This window comes from Pleurodeles waltl, unplaced genomic scaffold (genome assembly GCF_031143425.1).
Source record: "Pleurodeles waltl isolate 20211129_DDA unplaced genomic scaffold, aPleWal1.hap1.20221129 scaffold_263, whole genome shotgun sequence".
Taxonomy (NCBI): Eukaryota; Metazoa; Chordata; class Amphibia; order Caudata; family Salamandridae; genus Pleurodeles; species Pleurodeles waltl.
The window spans coordinates 25,088-46,969 of record NW_027149969.1 but is presented as its reverse complement, the minus strand read 5'-3'; the positions used below and the strand labels follow the sequence as shown (position 1 = coordinate 46,969).

The following is a 21,882-nucleotide window of genomic DNA, read 5'->3' as shown; positions in this document are numbered from 1 at the left end:
GCACCCTCACAGTGTCAGCACTGGGCCTGCAATGTCCCTGGGCCATTTGCAACCTTCCAGGCAGCTATTTTACACATTATGAGTGTTTCAGCTCCAAGGGGGCAAGGTCACTCCTTCTACCCAGGGCTACGGAGCTCCAAGTAGGGTAAGATTCCAGGTTTTCCCCCTGGATGGAAGTGGAGAAAAAAGAACTTGTTACGTGCTTCAAAACTGTACACAAGCACCCTCACAGTGTCAGCACTGGGCCTGCAATGTCCCTGGTCCATTTGTAACCTTCCAGGCAGCTAATTTACACATTATGAGTGTTTCAGCTCCAAGGGGGCAAAGTCACTCCTTCTACCCAGGGCTGCGGTGCTCCAAGTAGGGTAAGATTCCAGGTTTTACCCCTGGATGGAAGTGGAAAAATAAAAGAACACTTTACGTGCTTCAAAACTGTACACAAGCACCCTCACAGTGTCAGCACTGGGCCTGCAATGTCCCTGGCCCATTTGCAACCTCCAGGCAGCTGTTTTCGACATTAGGCTCCAAGGGGGAAAAGTCACTCCTTCTACCCAGGGCTACGGAGCTCCAAGTAGGGTAAGATTCCAGGTTTTCCCCCTGGATGGAAGTGGAAAAAAAAAAAGAACACTTTACGTGCTTTAAAACCGCACACAAGCACCCTCACAGTGCAAGCACTGGGCCTGCAATGTCCCTGGCCCATTTGCAACCTCCAGGCAGCTGTTTTCGACATTAGGCTCCAAGGGGGCAAAGTCACTACTTCTACCCAGGGCTACGGAGCTCCAAGTAGGGTAAGATTCCAGGTTTTCCCCCTGGATGGAAGTGGAAAAAAAAGAACACTTTACGTGCTTCAAAGAGGTACACAAGCACCCTCACAGTGTCAGCACTGGGCCTGCAATGTCCCTGGCCCATTTGCAACCTCCAGGCAGCTGTTTTCGACATTAGGCTCCAAGGGGGCAAAGTCACTACTTCTACCCAGGGCTACGGAGCTCCAAGTAGGGTAAGATTCCAGGTTTTCCCCCTGGATGGAAGTGGAGAAAAAAGAACACTTTACGTGCTTTTAAACTGTACACAAGCACCCTCACAGTGCCAGCAGTGAGCCTGCAATGTCCCTGGGCCATTTGCAACCTTCCAGGCAGCTATTTTACACATTATGGGTGTTTCAGCTCCAAGGGGGCAAAGTCACTCCTTCTACCCAGGGCTACGGAGCTCCAAGTAGGGTAAGATTCCAGGTTTTCCCCCTGGATGGAAGTGGAAAAAAAACAAACACTTTACGTGCTTCAAAACCGTACACAAGCACCCTCACAGTGTCAGCACTGGGCCTGCAATGTCCCTGGCCCATTTGCAACCTCCAGGCAGCTGTTTTCGACATTAGGCTCCAAGGGGGAAAAGTCACTCCTTCTACCCAGGGCTACGGAGCTCCAAGTAGGGTAAGATTCCAGGTTTTCCCCCTGGATGGAAGTGGGAAAAAAAAGAACACTTTACGTGCTTCAAAGAGGTACACAAGCACCCTCACAGTGTCAGCACTGGGCCTGCAATGTCCCTGGCCCATTTGCAACCTCCAGGCAGCTGTTTTCGACATTAGGCTCCAAGGGGGCAAAGTCACTACTTCTACCCAGGGCTACGGAGCTCCAAGTAGGGTAAGATTCCAGGTTTTCCCCCTGGATGGAAGTGGAGAAAAAAGAACACTTTACGTGCTTTTAAACTGTACACAAGCACCCTCACAGTGTCAGCGCTGGGCCTGCAATGTCCCTGGGCCATTTGCAACCTTCCAGGCAGCTATTTTACACATTATGGGTGTTTCAGCTCCAAGGGGGCAAAGTCACTCCTTCTACCCAGGGCTACGGAGCTCCAAGTAGGGTAAGATTCCAGGTTTTCCCCCTGGATGGAAGTGGAAAAAAAACAAACACTTTACGTGCTTCAAAACCGTACACAAGCACCCTCACAGTGTCAGCACTGGGCCTGCAATGTCCCTGGCCCATTTGCAACCTCCAGGCAGCTGTTTTCGACATTAGGCTCCAAGGGGGAAAAGTCACTCCTTCTACCCAGGGCTACGGAGCTCCAAGTAGGGTAAGATTCCAGGTTTTCCCCCTGGATGGAAGTGGGAAAAAAAAAGAACACTTTACGTGCTTTAAAACCGCACACAAGCACCCTCACAGTGCAAGCACTGGGCCTGCAATGTCCCTGGCCCATTTGCAACCTCCAGGCAGCTGTTTTCGACATTAGGCTCCAAGGGGGAAAAGTCACTCCTTCTACCCAGGGCTACGGAGCTCCAAGTAGGGTAAGATTCCAGGTTTTCCCCCTAGATGGAAGTGGAAAAAAATATCATTTTTCGTGCTTCAAAACTGTACACAAGCACCATCACAGTGTCAGCACTGGGCCTGCAATGTCCCTGGGCCATTTGCAACCTTCCAGGCAGCTATTTTACACATTATGGGTGTTTCAGCTCCAAGGGGGAAAAGTCACTCCTTCTACCCAGGGCTGCGGAGCTCCAAGTAGGGTAAGATTCCAGGTTTTCCCCCTTGATGGAAGTGGAAAAAAAAGAACATGTTACGTGCTTCAAAACTGTACACAAGCACCCTCACAGTGTCAGCACTGGGCCTGCAATGTCCCTGGGCCATTTGCAACCTTCCAGGCAGCTATTTTACACATTATGAGTGTTTCAGCTCCAAGGGGGCAAGGTCACTCCTTCTACCCAGGGCTACGGAGCTCCAAGTAGGGTAAGATTCCAGGTTTTCCCCCTGGATGGAAGTGGAGAAAAAAGAACTTGTTACGTGCTTCAAAACTGTACACAAGCACCCTCACAGTGTCAGCACTGGGCCTGCAATGTCCCTGGTCCATTTGTAACCTTCCAGGCAGCTAATTTACACATTATGAGTGTTTCAGCTCCAAGGGGGCAAAGTCACTCCTTCTACCCAGGGCTGCGGTGCTCCAAGTAGGGTAAGATTCCAGGTTTTACCCCTGGATGGAAGTGGAAAAATAAAAGAACACTTTACGTGCTTCAAAACTGTACACAAGCACCCTCACAGTGTCAGCACTGGGCCTGCAATGTCCCTGGCCCATTTGCAACCTCCAGGCAGCTGTTTTCGACATTAGGCTCCAAGGGGGAAAAGTCACTCCTTCTACCCAGGGCTACGGAGCTCCAAGTAGGGTAAGATTCCAGGTTTTCCCCCTGGATGGAAGTGGAAAAAAAAAAAGAACACTTTACGTGCTTTAAAACCGCACACAAGCACCCTCACAGTGCAAGCACTGGGCCTGCAATGTCCCTGGCCCATTTGCAACCTCCAGGCAGCTGTTTTCGACATTAGGCTCCAAGGGGGCAAAGTCACTACTTCTACCCAGGGCTACGGAGCTCCAAGTAGGGTAAGATTCCAGGTTTTCCCCCTGGATGGAAGTGGAAAAAAAAGAACACTTTACGTGCTTCAAAGAGGTACACAAGCACCCTCACAGTGTCAGCACTGGGCCTGCAATGTCCCTGGCCCATTTGCAACCTCCAGGCAGCTGTTTTCGACATTAGGCTCCAAGGGGGCAAAGTCACTACTTCTACCCAGGGCTACGGAGCTCCAAGTAGGGTAAGATTCCAGGTTTTCCCCCTGGATGGAAGTGGAGAAAAAAGAACACTTTACGTGCTTTTAAACTGTACACAAGCACCCTCACAGTGCCAGCAGTGAGCCTGCAATGTCCCTGGCCCATTTGCAACCTTCCAGGCTGCTATTTTTCACATTATGAGTGTTTCAGCTCCAAGGGGGCAAAGTCACTCCTTCTACCCAGGGCTACGGAGCTCCAAGTAGGGTTAGATTCCAGGTTTTCCCCTTGAATGGAAGTGGAAAAAAAAAAGAACACTTTACGTGCTTTAAAACCGCACACAAGCACCCTCACAGTGCCAGCACTGAGCCTGCAATGTCGCTGGCCCATTTGCGACCTTCCAGGCTGCTATTTTACACATTATGAGTGTTTCAGCTCCAAGGGGGCAAAGTCACTCCTTCTACCCAGGGCTGCGGAGCTCCAAGTAGGGTAAGATTCCAGGTTTTCCCCCTGGATGGAAGTGGAAAAAAAAGAACACTTTACGTGCTTCAAAGAGGTACACAAGCACCCTCACAGTGTCAGCACTGGGCCTGCAATGTCCCTGGCCCATTTGCAACCTCCAGGCAGCTGTTTTCGACATTAGGCTCCAAGGGGGCAAAGTCACTCCTTCTACCCAGGGCTACGGAGCTCCAAGTAGGGTAAGATTCCAGGTTTTCCCCCTGGATGGAAGTGGAGAAAAAAGAACACTTTACGTCCTTCAAAACTGTACACAAGCACCCTCACAGTGTCAGCACTGGGCCTGCAATGTCCCTGGGCCATTTGCAACCTTCCAGGCAGCTATTTTACACATTATGGGTGTTTCAGCTCCAAGGGGGCAAAGTCACTCCTTCTACCCAGGGCTACGGAGCTCCAAGTAGGGTAAGATTCCAGGTTTTCCCCCTGGATGGAAGTGGAAAAAAAACAACACTTTACATGATTCCAAAAGGTACACAAGCACCCTCACAATGTCAGTACTGGGCCTGCAATGTCCCTGGGCTCATTTGTAACCTCCAGGCAGCTATTTTACACATTATGTGTGTTTCAGCTCCGAGGGGGCAACATCACTCCTTCTACCCAGGGCTACGGAGCTCCAAGTCGGGTAAGATTCCAGGTTTTCTCCCTTGTATGCAGGTGAACAAAATAATAGTTTACATGGTTAAATAAGGTAGGCAGGCACCTTCACTGTATCAGCGGTGTGCATTCAGTGAGTTTGGCCCGTTTCTATCCTCCTGGCTCCTGTTTCCCCTCTCGCTGGGCACACGAAGGCTTGTGTTATTTCTGCAGTTTATAAAACGTTGTTTCACGGGTGCCAAGAACCCCATTGTGGTGCCCCACGAGTCATTCGGTACAGAAGCACGCTACGATTGATATGCTATCTTTTCTGACCACAAACGTTAAGACTGTGTAGGTGAAAATGGGCTCGGGGACAAAGTTTTCTGACACAAAGGCATCAGCCATCGGAGGAGTGTGGAGTCTACCAGCTGACTAAAAGCCGGTGGCAGCGCGCTGAAACGAGAGGAGAGCACGCATAGGAAAGGGATGAAGTTGGGCTTCTTTTGATGTATAAATGAAAGCCCAGTTCTAACGTTTACTGTTTTAAAACATAGATAATCTGATGAGAGGAAACACAAAAGCCAGCTCGGAGCAGAGAGCCGAGTGTGCCGCGAACAGCCTCCCCTCCTGGGGACCAATCAGGAGGTGGCTCCTCCCTATATATGCGCGGAGCTCCGGCGGGAGGGACATTTCTCATCTGTGCTAGCGCCTCGACTCTCTGTACCATGGCTGAAACCGCTCCAGCTGCCGCGGCCCCTCCCGCTGAAGTAGCCCCCAAGAAGAAGGCGAAGAAGGCGGCGGGGCCGTCTAAGGCCAAGAAGCCCGCGGGACCCAGCGTCGCCGAGCTCATCCTGAAGGCGGTCACCGCCTCTGCCGAGAGGAAGGGGGTCTCCCTGGCGGCGCTGAAGAAGGTGCTGAGCGCCGACGGCTACGATGTGGACAAGAACAAGAGCCGCGTCAAGGCCGCCCTCAAGGGCCTGGTCAGCAAGGGCGCCCTGGCCCAGCTGAAGGGCACCGGCGCCTCCGGCTCCTTCAAGGTGAACAAGAAGCAGCTGGAGGGCAAGAAGGCGGCCAAGAAACCAGCGGCCAAGAAACCAGCGGCCAAGAAAGCCGCCCCGGCCGCCAAGAAGCCCAAGAAGGCCCCCGCGGGGGTGAAGAAGAGCCCCAAGAAGCCCAAAGCTGCCCCGGCCAAGAAGGCTGCCAAGAGTCCCGCGAAAGCAAAGGCGGCCAAGCCCAAGGCAGCCAAGAAAAGCCCCGCCAAGGTGGTGAAACCCAAGGCGGCCAAACCCAAAGCAGCCAAGCCCAAAAAGGCAGCGCCCAAGAAGAAGTAAGGGCTCCTGCCAGACACTGCGAACACAAGGGCTCTTTTAAGAGCCACCCACCCGGTCTAGAAGAGAGCCTGTTCACCCCCCAGCCCCGCGCACGCCGTGCCCCGCTCCCCAGCCATAAACGGCACCGTGAAATCCCGGCGCGCCTCTCCGCGCTCGAGCGCCGCGTGTGATCTTGGGCGGATGCTCGCACGGAGGTTATTATAACTCCTTGATAGTTTTAAGGCTAACTATACGTGTGGGAGGTACTAGACCTCGGTGGATGACACATTCGGGTGATTACGTGTGTGCTTAGCCGCAAACACTATGTCCGAGGCGGACTGGGAATAGTGTCTGCTTGAAGCAGACGAGTGTGCGCCTTAAATCCGTAGGAGGTAACGGCGTGTGCCAGGGTGACCAAAGGGGCTATAACACCGTGGGCTTGTCCCCCGCAGGTGACCGAGACGGGGAGGGGGTGACTGGTGGGGCGGCAGCTAGCCGGGGGGGCAAGGGGGAGAAGACCTGCCCAAAACGCGGGCTTTTTCGGCTCGGGGTACATGAACCAATCGGGGGGCTGCTTTCCATTTTGACCACATTTCATTGGCTATAGCCAGCCACGAGCCGCCTCTTCAGTGAGTAACCAATCCTTGCTATTTCCAAACTTGGGCCCGTGGTTTCAACCAATCAGAGCAGCCCTCCGTCTCCCAGGGCATAAATAGGCCTCTGTGCGAGGCAGGCCCCATTCCTTCTCGCCCGCCGCGCAGAGAAAGCTCCGTCTTCGCCATGGCCCGCACCAAGCAGACCGCCCGCAAGTCCACCGGAGGGAAGGCGCCTCGCAAGCAGCTGGCCACCAAGGCTGCCCGCAAGAGCGCGCCTGCCACCGGAGGAGTCAAGAAGCCTCACCGCTACAGGCCCGGGACCGTGGCTCTCCGCGAGATCCGCCGCTACCAGAAGTCCACCGAGCTGCTCATCCGCAAGCTGCCCTTCCAGCGCCTGGTGCGGGAGATCGCGCAGGACTTCAAGACCGACCTGCGCTTCCAGAGCTCGGCCGTCATGGCCCTGCAGGAGGCCAGCGAGGCCTACCTGGTCGGGCTCTTTGAGGACACCAACTTGTGCGCCATCCACGCCAAGAGGGTCACCATCATGCCCAAGGACATTCAGCTGGCCCGTCGTATCCGCGGCGAGAGGGCCTAAGGACCGACCCTAACCGACACCACATATACCACAAGGGCTCTTCTAAGAGCCACCACCTTGTCACGTAGGAGCTGTTCATATCCGTGTGTTGTACACGGGGGGAGGCGGGGGCGAAAGGAAGGTGTTGGTAGGCACCGGTACTCATTAACTCATACCGGCACTCGGAAAGCAGAGCGCCTCCTTTTCATATGATAAAGTGCTTTGTTTGGCAGACGGGTTGTGCAGCGACCGGCACCTCGCAAGCCGGGGCTGTGTGGTGTCTGTGCTACTTTTAAACCCCCGGTAATCTTGTCCGGCTTCAGCAGAGGGAGCGCCTGCTCGGGGGCGACTTGTAGCCGCTCTCGTCTCCCTTGGTTTTTAAGTACGAACGGAACGTGCCCCGTGCAAACTTTACACACTTCTCCCCTAACGTGGAAAGCAATAGCGGGACCGTCCGTGCGGGTCAAACGCTATTACATTACAGCGCTTAGTGACACTTTATCCCCAACAAAGCCTGTTCACATAGACGTTTTATTAGGAAGGGCGCTCTGCTCTACCGTCCCTCGCTCTGCTGCAGGCCCCGTCAGAGCGGGACCTAATGCGCACCACACTACGCTTCATTCATAAGACACGCTAAGGGTACCTCTTCACCGATAATATCCGCACAGCAGCTCTTAGAGGAAAAAGTGTTGGCCCTTAAAAGAGCCCTTGTGTTAATTGGAGATGTGCCTCGAAGCCTTACTTGGCGCTAGTGTACTTGGTGACGGCCTTGGTGCCCTCGGACACGGCGTGCTTGGCCAGCTCTCCGGGGAGCAGCAGGCGCACGGCGGTCTGGATCTCCCGGGAGGTGATGGTGCGCCGCTGGTTGTAGTGAGCCAGGCGGGAAGCCTCCCCGGCGATGCGCTCAAAGATGTCGTTGACGAAGGAGTTCATGATGCCCATGGCCTTGGAGGAGATGCCGGTGTCGGGGTGCACCTGCTTCATCACTTTGTAAATGTAGATAGCGTAGCTCTCCTTCCTGGTCCTCTTGCGCTTCTTGCCGTCCTTCTTGGGCGGCTTGGACAGCGCTTTCTTGGAGCCCTTCTTGGGAGCCGGCGCGGACTTGGCTGGTTCAGGCATGATCGACACTGGGCAGGCGCTCGCTGTGCAATCAGGAGAAATGCGGAAGCTGCGCCCGGGCTGCTGTACTTATAGGCTGGGCGTGTAAAGCAGCTGCTTGTTCCATTCTCCGTTCCCATTGGTAGGCACAACCGGCACCCCCTCCGTCCTCATCTTAATACGCGCCTTTCACTTCTGTAATTCTGATTGGTGGAGTAGGTTATTCCTTCCTCCAATGTGGGCCTCAGAGCCTAGCGGGCAACCAATCAGAGACGACCCGGAGTCTTTATATGACCGGGGTCCGGAGCACGCAGGGATAGTCTCTCTGTCTTCTTAGCCCGAGAACCTACAGCAGCTGCTCGCCATGTCTGGACGCGGAAAGCAAGGAGGCAAGGCCCGCGCTAAGGCCAAGACACGCTCTTCCAGAGCCGGACTGCAGTTCCCTGTGGGCCGTGTGCACAGGCTGCTCCGAAAGGGAAGCTACGCCGAGCGGGTCGGCGCCGGTGCCCCCGTCTATCTGGCTGCAGTCCTGGAGTACCTGACGGCCGAGATCCTCGAGCTGGCCGGCAACGCGGCCCGGGACAACAAGAAGACCCGCATCATCCCCAGGCACCTCCAGCTCGCCATCCGCAACGACGAGGAGCTCAACAAGCTGCTGGGCAGAGTCACCATCGCCCAGGGAGGCGTCCTGCCAAACATCCAGGCCGTGCTGCTGCCCAAGAAAACCGAGAGCCACAAGGCTGGGGGCAAAGCAAGCAAGTGAAGCGCCGCAGCCTCACTGACGAACCACCGTATAAATACATTATAAACACAAGGGCTCTTTTCAGGGCCGCACACAGATTCCATCAAAGAGCTTATCCCTTCTAAGTCTCACTTTTGCCGGCTTCTTTAAATTCAGCGCTCGCACCTTCGCCTCACCGGGCGGCGTGTCCGACCCTCCGGCGATGCACGTTAATAATGTTAACACAGCCGCTAAGGCTACCTTGCGGTCCATACTTTTTATTCATTTTTATACATATATATTTTTCAGTTTGCGGGCACGCCGCTACCGGGCGCGGGGTGTGGACGTGTGCATGTTGTGGCTGCACGCACGCAGCGCGGTGGCGCCGGGGAGGGCTTCGGTGCGCTGGCCCCATTGAGACATTTGAGAGCGGTCGGAGGGGGACCCCGGGTTAGGGTTGCTTCAGGCCGGAACAACCAGCGAGGGGCTTGGGTGCTTTGCACCGTTCCGTTTGCGTGGCTGGAACGCCGGTGGCGTGTGAGGAGGGAAGAGCAGAAGCTGCGGAGCCCGCCCGCCCGCAGGCGAGCCCAGGACAAAGGGGCGCTGGGAGCCCGCGCTTTTTCAAACGGCAGCGGCCGCTCGGGGCCCGCTCTCTGCAGAGGGCGGGCCGGGCAGCGGCTCTCCCGCCTCTCGGTCTCACACGTCAGAGTCTCCCTCGCCGGTCCGCAGCTGCTCCATATAAGCAGCCGTTCTCGGGCTGCTGCTCGTATTTCTGCTTCGACCGAGAAGAGAGCATGTCTGGACGCGGCAAAGGAGGAAAGGGGCTCGGCAAAGGCGGTGCCAAGAGGCACAGGAAGGTGCTCCGCGACAACATCCAGGGCATCACCAAGCCCGCCATTCGCCGCCTGGCTCGCCGCGGCGGTGTCAAGCGCATCTCCGGCCTCATCTACGAGGAGACCCGCGGTGTGCTGAAGGTTTTCCTGGAGAACGTCATCCGGGACGCCGTCACCTATACCGAGCACGCCAAGAGAAAGACCGTCACCGCCATGGATGTGGTGTACGCCCTGAAGCGCCAGGGACGTACTCTCTACGGATTTGGCGGTTAAACACCACTCGCCGAGAACGCACAAAAAAACAACCTAAAGGCCCTTCTGAGGGCCGCCCACTGGATCATAACAGAGCTGTGTGTATACGACACCATTTTATTACATTTTCCCTGCCGGGTTGGGCTGCTCTCCAGGCCCATACCCAATTTCTTTACACCTTCCCGTATTTTCGACTATTAAGCCCCCACAGGGTGGGGGCTTACAAATGCGGGTAAAGAACAAAAAGTCGAGTTATCCCGGCCGGCTGGCACTCCGGCCATCTGGTCGCACATCACGCTGAGCCATCTGGTTGCACACGTGGCCGACCAGATGGCCGGAGTGCCAGCCGGCCGGGATAACTCGACTTTTTGTTCCTCACACGCTTTTGTAAGCCCCCACACTGTGGGGGCTTAATAGTCGAGAATATGTGTACATGTTTCCTTTTTCAGCTCCAAGGGGGCAAAGTCACTCCTTCTACCCAGGGCTGCGGAGCTCCAAGTAGGGTAAGATTCAAGGTTTTCCCCCTGGATGGAAGTGGGGAAAAAAAAAAGAACATTTTACGTGCTTCAAAACCGTACACAAGCACCCTCACAGTGCCAGCACTGGGCCTGCAATGTCCCTGGCCCATTTGCAACCTCCAGGCAGCTGTTTTCGACATTAGGCTCCAAGGGGGCAAAGTCACTCCTTCTACCCAGGGCTACGGAGCTCCAAGTAGGGTAAGATTCCAGGTTTTCCCCCTGGATGGAAGTGGACAAAAAAGAACACTTTACGTGCTTTTAAACTGTACACAAGCACCCTCACAGTGCCAGCAGTGAGCCTGCAATGTCCCTGGCCCATTTGCAACCTTCCAGGCTGTTATTTTACACATTATGGGTGTTTCAGCTCCAAGGGGGCAAAGTCACTCCTTCTACCCAGGGCTACGGAGCTCCAAGTAGGGTAAGATTCCAGGTTTTCCCCCTGGATGGAAGTGGGAAAAAAAAGAACACTTTACGTGCTTTAAAACCGCACACAAGCACCCTCACAGTGCAAGCACTGGGCCTGCAATGTCCCTGGCCCATTTGCAAGCTCCAGGCAGCTGTTTTCGACATTAGGCTCCAAGGGGGCAAAGTCACTCCTTCTACCCAGGGCTACGGAGCTCCAAGTAGGGTAAGATTCCAGGTTTTCCCCCTGGATGGAAGTGGAGAAAAAAGAACACTTTACGTGCTTTTAAACTGTACACAAGCACCCTCACAGTGCCAGCAGTGAGCCTGCAATGTCCCTGGCCCATTTGCAACCTTCCAGGCTGCTATTTTACACATTATGAGTGTTTCAGCTCCAAGGGGGCAAAGTCACTCCTTCTACCCAGGGCTACGGAGCTCCAAGTCGGGTAAGATTCCAGGTTTTCCCCCTGGATGGAAGTGGGGAAAAAAAAGAACACTTTACGTGCTTTAAAACAGCACACAAGCACCCTCACAGTGCCAGCACTGGGCCTGCAATGTCCCTGGCCCATTTGCAACCTTCCAGGCAGCTATTTTACACATTATGGGTGTTTCAGCTCCAAGGGGGAAAAGTCACTCCTTCTACCCAGGGCTGCGGAGCTCCAAGTAGGGTAAGATTCCAGGTTTTCCCCCTGGATGGAAGTGGAGTAAAAAGAACACTTTACGTGCTTCAAAACGGTACACAAGCACCCTCACAGCGTCAGCACTGGGCCTGCAATGTCCCTGGCCCATTTGCAACCTCCAGGCAGCTGTTTTCGACATTAGGCTCCAAGGGGGCAAAGTCACTCCTTCTACCCAGGGCTACGGAGCTCCAAGTAGGGTAAGATTCCAGGTTTTCCCCCTGGATGGAAGTGGAGTAAAAAGAACACTTTACGTGCTTCAAAACGGTACACAAGCACCCTCACAGTGTCAGCACTGGGCCTGCAATGTCCCTGGCCCATTTGCAACCTCCAGGCAGCTGTTTTCGACATTAGGCTCCAAGGGGGCAAAGTCACTCCTTCTACCCAGGGCTACGGAGCTCCAAGTAGGGTAAGATTCCAGGTTTTCCCCCTGGATGGAAGTGGGAAAAAAAAGAACACTTTACGTGCTTTTAAACTGTACACAAGCACCCTCACAGTGTCATCACTGGGCCTGCAATGTCCCTGGGCCATTTGCAACCTTCCAGGCAGCTATTTTACACATTATGGGTGTTTCAGCTCCAAGGGGGCAAAGTCACTCCTTCTACCCAGGGCTACGGAGCTCCAAGCAGGGTAAGATTCCAGGTTTTCCCCCTGGATGGAAGTGGGACAAAAAGAACACTTTACGTGCTTCAAAGAGGTACACAAGCACCCTCACAGTGTCAGCACTGGGCCTGCAGTGTCCCTGGGCCCATTTGTAACCTTCCAGGCAGCTATTTTACACATTATGAGTGTTTCAGCTCCAAGGGGGCAAAGTCACTCCTTCTACACAGGGCTACGGAGCTCCAAGTAGGGTAAGATTCCAGGTTTTCCCCCTGGATGGAAGTGGAAAAAAAAGAACACTTTACGTGCTTCAAAACTGTACACAAGCACCCTCACAGTGTCAGCACTGGGCCTGCAATGTCCCTGGGCCATTTGCTACCTTCCAGGCAGCTATTTTACACATTATGGGTGTTTCAGCTCCAAGGGGGGCAAAGTCACTCCTTCTACACAGGGCTACGGAGCTCCAAGTAGGGTAAGATTCCAGGTTTTCCCCCTGGATGGAAGTGGAGAAAAAAGAACACTTTACGTGCTTCAAAACTGTACACAAGCACCCTCACAGTGTCAGCACTGGGCCTGCAATGTCCCTGGGCCATTTGCTACCTTCCAGGCAGCTATTTTACACATTATGGGTGTTTCAGCTCCAAGGGGGGCAAAGTCACTCCTTCTACCCAGGGCTACGGAGCTCCAAGTAGGGTAAGATTCCAGGTTTTCCCCCTGGATGGAAGTGGAGAAAAAAGAACACTTTACGTGCTTCAAAACTGTACACAAGCACCCTCACAGCGTCAGCACTGGGCCTGCAATGTCCCTGGGTCATTTGCAACCTTCCAGGCAGCTATTTTACACATTATGGGTGTTTCAGCTCCAAGGGGGCAAAGTCACTCCTTCTACCCAGGGCTACGGAGCTCCAAGTAGGGTAAGATTCCAGGTTTTCCCCCTGGATGGAAGTGGAGAAAAAAGAACACTTTACGTGCTTCATAACTGTACACAAGCACCCTCACAGTGTCAGCACTGGGCCTGCAATGTCCCTGGGCCATTTGCAACCTTCCAGGCAGCTATTTTACACATTATGGGTGTTTCAGCTCCAAGGGGGCAAAGTCACTCCTTCTACCCAGGGCTACGGAGCTCCAAGTAGGGTTAGATTCCAGGTTTTCCCCCTGGATGGAAGTGGAAAAAAAAGAACACTTTACGTGCTTCAAAACTGTACACAAGCACCCTCACAGTGTCAGCACTGGGCCTGCAATGTCCCTAGCCCATTTGCAACCTCCAGGCAGCTGTTTTCGACATTAGGCTCCAAGGGGGCAAAGTCACTCCTTCTACCCAGGGCTACGGAGCTCCAAGTAGGGTAAGATTCCAGGTTTTCCCCCTGGATGGAAGTGGGAAAAAAAAAGAACACTTTACGTGCTTTAAAACCGCACACAAGCACCCTCACGGTGCAAGCACTGGGCCTGCAATGTCCCTGGCCCATTTGCAACCTCCAGGCAGCTGTTTTCGACATTAGGCTCCAAGGGGGAAAAGTCACTCCTTCTACACAGGGCTACGGAGCTCCAAGTAGGGTAAGATTCCAGGTTTTCCCCCTAGATGGAAGTGGAAAAAAAGATCATTTTTCGTGCTTCAAAACTGTACACAAGCACCATCACAGTGTCAGCACTGGGCCTGCAGTGTCCCTGGGCCATTTGCAACCTTCCAGGCAGCTATTTTACACATTATGGGTGTTTCAGCTCCAAGGGGGAAAAGTCACTCCTTCTACCCAGGGCTGCGGAGCTCCAAGTAGGGTAAGATTCCAGGTTTTCCCCCTTGATGGAAGTGGAAAAAAAAGAACATGTTACGTGCTTCAAAACTGTACACAAGCACCCTCACAGTGTCAGCACTGGGCCTGCAATGTCCCTGGGCCATTTGCTACCTTCCAGGCAGCTATTTTACACATTATGGGTGTTTCAGCTCCAAGGGGGCAAAGTCACTCCTTCTACCCAGGGCTACGGAGCTCCAAGTAGGGTAAGATTCCAGGTTTTGCCCCTGGATGGAAGTGGAAAAAAAAGAACACTTTAAGGCCCGTATTTATACTTTTTTTAGCGCCGCATTTGCGCCGCTTTTTGACGGCTAACGGCGCAAACCTACAAAATACAATGGTATTTTGCAAGTTTGCGCCGTTTTTGCGTCAAAAAACGACGCAAATGCGGCGCTAAAAAAAGTATAAATACGGGCCTAAGTGCTTTAAAACCGCACACAAGCACCCTCACAGTGCCAGCAGTGAGCCTGCAATGTCCCTGGCCCATTTGCAACCTTCCAGGCAGCTATTTTACACATTATGGGTGTTTCAGCTCCCAGGGGGCAAAGTCACTCCTTCTACCCAGGGCTACGGAGCTCCAAGTAGGGTAAGATTCCAGGTTTTCCCCCTGGATGGAAGTGGAGAAAAAAGAACACTTTACGTGCTTCAAAACTGTACACAAGCACCCTCACAGTGTCAGCACTGGGCCTGCAATGTCCCTGGCCCATTTGCAACCTCCAGGCAGCTGTTTTCGACATTAGGCTCCAAGGGGGAAAAGTCACTCCTTCTACCCAGGGCTACGGAGCTCCAAGTAGGGTAAGATTCCAGGTTTTCCCCCTAGATGGAAGTGGAAAAAAAGATCATTTTTCGTGCTTCAAAACTGTACACAAGCACCATCACAGTGTCAGCACTGGGCCTGCAATGTCCCTGGGCCATTTGCAACCTTCCAGGCAGCTATTTTACACATTATGGGTGTTTCAGCTCCAAGAGGGAAAAGTCACTCCTTCTACCCAGGGCTACGGAGCTCCAAGTAGGGTAAGATTCCAGGTTTTCCCCCTGGATGGAAGTGGAAAAAAAAGAACACTTTACGTGCTTCAAAACGGTACACAAGCACCCTCACAGTGTCAGCACTGGGCCTGCAATGTCCCTGGCCCATTTGCAAGCTCCAGGCAGCTGTTTTCGACATTAGGCTCCAAGGGGGAAAAGTCACTCCTTCTACCCAGGGCTACGGAGCTCCAAGTAGGGTAAGATTCCAGGTTTTCCCCCTGGATGGAAGTGGGGAAAAAAAAGAACACTTTACGTGCTTTAAAACCGCACACAAGCACCCTCACAGTGCAAGCACTGGGCCTGCAATGTCCCTGGCCCATTTGCAACCTCCAGGCAGCTGTTTTCGACATTAGGCTCCAAGGGGGCAAAGTCACTCCTTCTACCCAGGGCTACGGAGCTCCAAGTAGGGTAATATTCCAGGTTTTCCCCCTGGATGGAAGTGGAAAAAAAAAGAACACTTTACGTGCTTCAAAATGTTACACAAGCACCCTCACAGTGTCAGCGCTGGGCCTGCAATGTCCCTGGGCCATTTGCAATCTTCCAGGCAGCTATTTTACACATTATGGGTGTTTCAGCTCCAAGGGGGCAAAGTCACTCCTTCTACCCAGGGCTACGGAGCTCCAAGTAGGGTAAGATTCCAGGATTTCCCCCTGGATGGAAGTTGGAAAAAAAGAACACTTTACGTGCTTCAAAACGGTACACAAGCACCCTCACAGTGTCAGCACTGGGCCTGCAATGTCCCTGGCCCATTTGCAACCTCCAGGCAGCTGTTTTCGACATTAGGCTCCAAGGGGGAAAAGTCACTCCTTCTACCCAGGGCTACGGAGCTCCAAGTAGGGTAAGATTCCAGGTTTTCCCCCTAGATGGAAGTGGAAAAAAAGATCATTTTTCGTGCTTCAAAACTGTACACAAGCACCATCACAGTGTCAGCACTGGGCCTGCAATGTCCCTGGGCCATTTGCAACCTTCCAGGCAGCTATTTTACACATTATGGGTGTTTCAGCTCCAAGAGGGAAAAGTCACTCCTTCTACCCAGGGCTACGGAGCTCCAAGTAGGGTAAGATTCCAGGTTTTCCCCCTGGATGGAAGTGGAAAAAAAAGAACATGTTACGTGCTTCAAAACTGTACACTAGCACCCTCACAGTGCCAGCACTGAGCCTGCAATGTCCCTTGCCCATTTGCAACCTTCCAGGCTGCTATTTTACACATTATGAGTGTTTCAGCTCCAAGGGGGCAAAGTCACTCCTTCTACCCAGGGCTACGGAGCTCCAAGTAGGGTAAGATTCCAGGTTTTCCCCCTGGATGGAAGTGGACAAAAAAGAACACTTTACGTGCTTTTAAACTGTACACAAGCACCCTCACAGTGCCAGCAGTGAGCCTGCAATGTCCCTGGCCCATTTGCAACCTTCCAGGCTGCTATTTTACACATTATGAGTGTTTCAGCTCCAAGGGGGCAAAGTCACTCCTTCTACCCAGGGCTACGGAGCTCCAAGTCGGGTAAGATTCCAGGTTTTCCCCCTGGATGGAAGTGGGGAAAAAAAAGAACACTTTACGTGCTTTAAAACAGCACACAAGCACCCTCACAGTGCCAGCACTGGGCCTGCAATGTCCCTGGCCCATTTGCAACCTTCCAGGCAGCTATTTTACACATTATGGGTGTTTCAGCTCCAAGGGGGAAAAGTCACTCCTTCTACCCAGGGCTGCGGAGCTCCAAGTAGGGTAAGATTCCAGGTTTTCCCCCTGGATGGAAGTGGAAAAAAAAGAACACTTTACGTGCTTTTAAACTGTACACAAGCACCCTCACAGTGTCATCACTGGGCCTGCAATGTCCCTGGGCCATTTGCACCCTTCCAGGCAGCTATTTTACACATTATGAGTGTTTCAGCTCCAAGGGGGCAAAGTCACTCCTTCTACCCAGGGCTACGGAGCTCCAAGTAGGGTAAGATTCCAGGTTTTCCCCCTGGATGGAAGTGGAAAAAAAAGAACACTTTACGTGCTTCAAAACGGTACACAAGCACCCTCACAGTGTCAGCACTGGGCCTGCAATGTCCCTGGCCCATTTGCAACCTCCAGGCAGCTGTTTTCGACATTAGGCTCCAAGGGGGAAAAGTCACTCCTTCTACCCAGGGCTACGGAGCTCCAAGTAGGGTAAGATTCCAGGTTTTCCCCCTAGATGGAAGTGGAAAAAAAGATCATTTTTCGTGCTTCAAAACTGTACACAAGCACCATCACAGTGTCAGCACTGGGCCTGCAATGTCCCTGGGCCATTTGCAACCTTCCAGGCAGCTATTTTACACATTATGGGTGTTTCAGCTCCAAGAGGGAAAAGTCACTCCTTCTACCCAGGGCTACGGAGCTCCAAGTAGGGTAAGATTACAGGTTTTCCCCCTGGATGGAAGTGGAAAAAAAAGAACACTTTACGTGCTTCAAAACGGTACACAAGCACCCTCACAGTGTCAGCACTGGGCCTGCAATGTCCCTGGCCCATTTGCAACCTCCAGGCAGCTGTTTTCGACATTAGGCTCCAAGGGGGAAAAGTCACTCCTTCTACCCAGGGCTACGGAGCTCCAAGTAGGGTAAGATTCCAGGTTTTCCCCCTAGATGGAAGTGGAAAAAAAGATCATTTTTCGTGCTTCAAAACTGTACACAAGCACCATCACAGTGTCAGCACTGGGCCTGCAATGTCCCTGGGCCATTTGCAACCTTCCAGGCAGCTATTTTACACATTATGGGTGTTTCAGCTCCAAGAGGGAAAAGTCACTCCTTCTACCCAGGGCTACGGAGCTCCAAGTAGGGTAAGATTCCAGGTTTTCCCCCTTGATGGAAGTGGAAAAAAAAGAACATGTTACGTGCTTCAAAACTGTACACAAGCACCCTCACAGTGTCAGCACTGGGCCTGCAATGTCCCTGGGCCATTTGCTACCTTCCAGGCAGCTATTTTACACATTATGGGTGTTTCAGCTCCAAGGGGGCAAAGTCACTCCTTCTACCCAGGGCTACGGAGCTCCAAGTAGGGTAAGATTCCAGGTTTTGCCCCTGGATGGAAGTGGAAAAAAAAGAACACTTTAAGGCCCGTATTTATACTTTTTTTAGCGCCGCATTTGCGCCGCTTTTTGACGGCTAACGGCGCAAACCTACAAAATACAATGGTATTTTGCAAGTTTGCGCCGTTTTTGCGTCAAAAAACGACGCAAATGCGGCGCTAAAAAAAGTATAAATACGGGCCTAAGTGCTTTAAAACCGCACACAAGCACCCTCACAGTGCCAGCAGTGAGCCTGCAATGTCCCTGGCCCATTTGCAACCTTCCAGGCAGCTATTTTACACATTATGGGTGTTTCAGCTCCCAGGGGGCAAAGTCACTCCTTCTACCCAGGGCTACGGAGCTCCAAGTAGGGTAAGATTCCAGGTTTTCCCCCTGGATGGAAGTGGAGAAAAAAGAACACTTTACGTGCTTCAAAACTGTACACAAGCACCCTCACAGTGTCAGCACTGGGCCTGCAATGTCCCTGGCCCATTTGCAACCTCCAGGCAGCTGTTTTCGACATTAGGCTCCAAGGGGGAAAAGTCACTCCTTCTACCCAGGGCTACGGAGCTCCAAGTAGGGTAAGATTCCAGGTTTTCCCCCTAGATGGAAGTGGAAAAAAAGATCATTTTTCGTGCTTCAAAACTGTACACAAGCACCATCACAGTGTCAGCACTGGGCCTGCAATGTCCCTGGGCCATTTGCAACCTTCCAGGCAGCTATTTTACACATTATGGGTGTTTCAGCTCCAAGAGGGAAAAGTCACTCCTTCTACCCAGGGCTACGGAGCTCCAAGTAGGGTAAGATTCCAGGTTTTCCCCCTGGATGGAAGTGGAAAAAAAAGAACACTTTACGTGCTTCAAAACGGTACACAAGCACCCTCACAGTGTCAGCACTGGGCCTGCAATGTCCCTGGCCCATTTGCAAGCTCCAGGCAGCTGTTTTCGACATTAGGCTCCAAGGGGGAAAAGTCACTCCTTCTACCCAGGGCTACGGAGCTCCAAGTAGGGTAAGATTCCAGGTTTTCCCCCTGGATGGAAGTGGGGAAAAAAAAGAACACTTTACGTGCTTTAAAACCGCACACAAGCACCCTCACAGTGCAAGCACTGGGCCTGCAATGTCCCTGGCCCATTTGCAACCTCCAGGCAGCTGTTTTCGACATTAGGCTCCAAGGGGGCAAAGTCACTCCTTCTACCCAGGGCTACGGAGCTCCAAGTAGGGTAATATTCCAGGTTTTCCCCCTGGATGGAAGTGGAAAAAAAAAGAACACTTTACGTGCTTCAAAATGTTACACAAGCACCCTCACAGTGTCAGCGCTGGGCCTGCAATGTCCCTGGGCCATTTGCAATCTTCCAGGCAGCTATTTTACACATTATGGGTGTTTCAGCTCCAAGGGGGCAAAGTCACTCCTTCTACCCAGGGCTACGGAGCTCCAAGTAGGGTAAGATTCCAGGATTTCCCCCTGGATGGAAGTTGGAAAAAAAGAACACTTTACGTGCTTCAAAACGGTACACAAGCACCCTCACAGTGTCAGCACTGGGCCTGCAATGTCCCTGGCCCATTTGCAACCTCCAGGCAGCTGTTTTCGACATTAGGCTCCAAGGGGGAAAAGTCACTCCTTCTACCCAGGGCTACGGAGCTCCAAGTAGGGTAAGATTCCAGGTTTTCCCCCTAGATGGAAGTGGAAAAAAAGATCATTTTTCGTGCTTCAAAACTGTACACAAGCACCATCACAGTGTCAGCACTGGGCCTGCAATGTCCCTGGGCCATTTGCAACCTTCCAGGCAGCTATTTTACACATTATGGGTGTTTCAGCTCCAAGAGGGAAAAGTCACTCCTTCTACCCAGGGCTACGGAGCTCCAAGTAGGGTAAGATTCCAGGTTTTCCCCCTGGATGGAAGTGGAAAAAAAAGAACACTTTACGTGCTTCAAAACGGTACACAAGCACCCTCACAGTGTCAGCACTGGGCCTGCAATGTCCCTGGCCCATTTGCAACCTTCCAGGCAGCTATTTTACACATTATGGGTGTTTCAGCTCCAAGGGGGCAAAGTCACTCCTTCTACCCAGGGCTGCGGAGCTCCAAGTAGGGTAAGATTCCAGGTTTTCCCCCTGGATGGAAGTGGAAAAAAAAAAACACTTTACGTGTTTCAAAAATGTACACAAGCACCCTCTCAGTGCCAGCACTGGGCCTGCAATGTCCCTGGCCCATTTGCAACCTCCAGGCAGCTGTTTTCGACATTAGGCTCCAAGGAGGCAAAGTCACTCCTTCTACCCAGGGCTACGGAGCTCCAAGTAGGGTAAGATTCCAGGTTTTCCCCCTGGATGGAAGTGGAAAAAAAAGAACACTTTACGTGCTTCAAAACGGTACACAAGCACCCTCACAGTGTCAGCACTGGGCCTGCAATGTCCCTGGCCCATTTGCAACCTCCAGGCAGCTGTTTTCGACATTAGGCTCCAAGGGGGCAAAGTCACTCCTTCTACCCAGGGCTACGGAGCTCCAAGTAGGGTAAGATTCCAGGTTTTCCCCCTGGATGGAAGTGGAGAAAAAAGAACACTTTACGTGCTTCAAAACTGTACACAAGCACCCTCACAGTGTCAGCACTGGGCCTGCAATGTCCCTGGGCCATTTGCTACCTTCCAGGCAGCTATTTTACACATTATGGGTGTTTCAGCTCCAAGGGGGCAAAGTCACTCCTTCTACCCAGGGCTACGGAGCTCCAAGTAGGGTAAGATTCCAGGTTTTCCCCCTGGATGGAAGTGGAGAAAAAAGAACACTTTACGTGCTTCAAAACTGTACACAAGCACCCTCACAGCGTCAGCACTGGGCCTGCAATGTCCCTGGCCCATTTGCAACCTCCAGGCAGCTGTTTTCGACATTAGGCTCCAAGGGGGCAAAGTCACTCCTTCTACCCAGGGCTACGGAGCTCCAAGTAGGGTAAGATTCCAGGTTTTCCCCCTGGATGGAAGTGGAAAAAAAAGAACACTTTACGTGCTTCAAAACTGTACACAAGCACCCTCACAGTGTCAGCACTGGGCCTGCAATGTCCCTGGCCCATTTGTAACCTTCCAGGCTGCTATTTTACACATTATGAGTGTTTCAGCTCCAAGGGGACAAAGTCACTCCTTCTACCCAGGGCTACGGAGCTCCAAGTAGGGTAAGATTCCAGGTTTCCCCCCTGGATGGAAGTGGGAAAAAAAGAACACTTTACGTGCTTTAAAACCGCACACAAGCACCCTCACAGTGCCAGCACTGAGCCTGCAATGTCCCTGGCCCATTTGCGACCTTCCAGGCTGCTATTTTACACATTATGAGTGTTTCAGCTCCAAGGGGGCAAAGTCACTCCTTCTACCCAGGGCTACGGAGCTCCAAGTAGGGTAAGATTCCAAGTTTTCCCCCTGGATGGAAGTGGAGAAAAAAGAACACTTTACGTGCTTCAAAACTGTACACAAGCACCCTCACAGTGTCAGCACTGGGCCTGCAATGTCCCTGGGCCATTTGCTACCTTCCAGGCAGCTATTTTACACATTATGGGTGTTTCAGCTCCAAGGGGGGCAAAGTCACTCCTTCTACCCAGGGCTACGGAGCTCCAAGTAGGGTAAGATTCCAGGTTTTCCCCCTGGATGGAAGTGGAGAAAAAAGAACACTTTACGTGCTTCAAAACTGTACACAAGCACCCTCACAGCGTCAGCACTGGGCCTGCAATGTCCCTGGGTCATTTGCAACCTTCCAGGCAGCTATTTTACACATTATGGGTGTTTCAGCTCCAAGGGGGCAAAGTCACTCCTTCTACCCAGGGCTACGGAGCTCCAAGTAGGGTAAGATTCCAGGTTTACCCCCTGGATGGAAGTGG

The 21,882-nt window shown here is 52.6% G+C and overlaps 5 protein-coding genes across 5 annotated transcripts; 4 read left to right on the top strand and 1 right to left on the bottom strand.

The window, feature by feature from the left end:
* The first annotated feature begins 4,980 nt into the window (after nt 1-4,980).
* On the top strand, nt 4,981-6,180 carry LOC138275580 (histone H1-like). Its single transcript, XM_069219124.1, has one exon. It carries the CDS (start codon nt 5,277-5,279, stop codon nt 5,943-5,945), a length of 669 nt encoding a protein of 222 aa, XP_069075225.1. The 5' UTR covers nt 4,981-5,276; the 3' UTR covers nt 5,946-6,180.
* A 322-nt stretch (nt 6,181-6,502) lies between these two features.
* LOC138275581 (histone H3) lies at nt 6,503-8,254 on the top strand. Its single transcript, XM_069219125.1, has one exon. The coding sequence runs from the start codon at nt 6,705-6,707 to the stop codon at nt 7,113-7,115; it is 411 nt and encodes a 136-aa protein (XP_069075226.1). The 5' UTR covers nt 6,503-6,704; the 3' UTR covers nt 7,116-8,254.
* LOC138275583 (histone H2B 1.2-like) lies at nt 7,782-8,213 on the bottom strand. Its single transcript, XM_069219127.1, has one exon. The coding sequence runs from the start codon at nt 8,211-8,213 to the stop codon at nt 7,833-7,835; it is 381 nt and encodes a 126-aa protein (XP_069075228.1). The 3' UTR covers nt 7,782-7,832.
* A 72-nt stretch (nt 8,255-8,326) lies between the features above and the next one.
* LOC138275582 (histone H2A type 2-C) lies at nt 8,327-9,028 on the top strand. Its single transcript, XM_069219126.1, has one exon. The coding sequence runs from the start codon at nt 8,557-8,559 to the stop codon at nt 8,953-8,955; it is 399 nt and encodes a 132-aa protein (XP_069075227.1). The 5' UTR covers nt 8,327-8,556; the 3' UTR covers nt 8,956-9,028.
* A 604-nt stretch (nt 9,029-9,632) lies between these two features.
* LOC138275584 (histone H4) lies at nt 9,633-10,075 on the top strand. Its single transcript, XM_069219128.1, has one exon. It carries the CDS (start codon nt 9,708-9,710, stop codon nt 10,017-10,019), a length of 312 nt encoding a protein of 103 aa, XP_069075229.1. The 5' UTR covers nt 9,633-9,707; the 3' UTR covers nt 10,020-10,075.
* Nucleotides 10,076-21,882: the final 11,807 nt, after the last annotated feature.

Coding starts and splice junctions, on each gene's coding strand:
- LOC138275580 (XM_069219124.1), top strand. CDS start 5,277: ATGCGCGGAGCTCCGGCGGGAGGGACATTTCTCATCTGTGCTAGCGCC.
- LOC138275581 (XM_069219125.1), top strand. CDS start 6,705: ATGGCCCGCACCAAGCAGACCGCCCGCAAGTCCACCGGAGGGAAGGCG.
- LOC138275583 (XM_069219127.1), bottom strand. CDS start 8,213: ATGCCTGAACCAGCCAAGTCCGCGCCGGCTCCCAAGAAGGGCTCCAAG.
- LOC138275582 (XM_069219126.1), top strand. CDS start 8,557: ATGTCTGGACGCGGAAAGCAAGGAGGCAAGGCCCGCGCTAAGGCCAAG.
- LOC138275584 (XM_069219128.1), top strand. CDS start 9,708: ATGTCTGGACGCGGCAAAGGAGGAAAGGGGCTCGGCAAAGGCGGTGCC.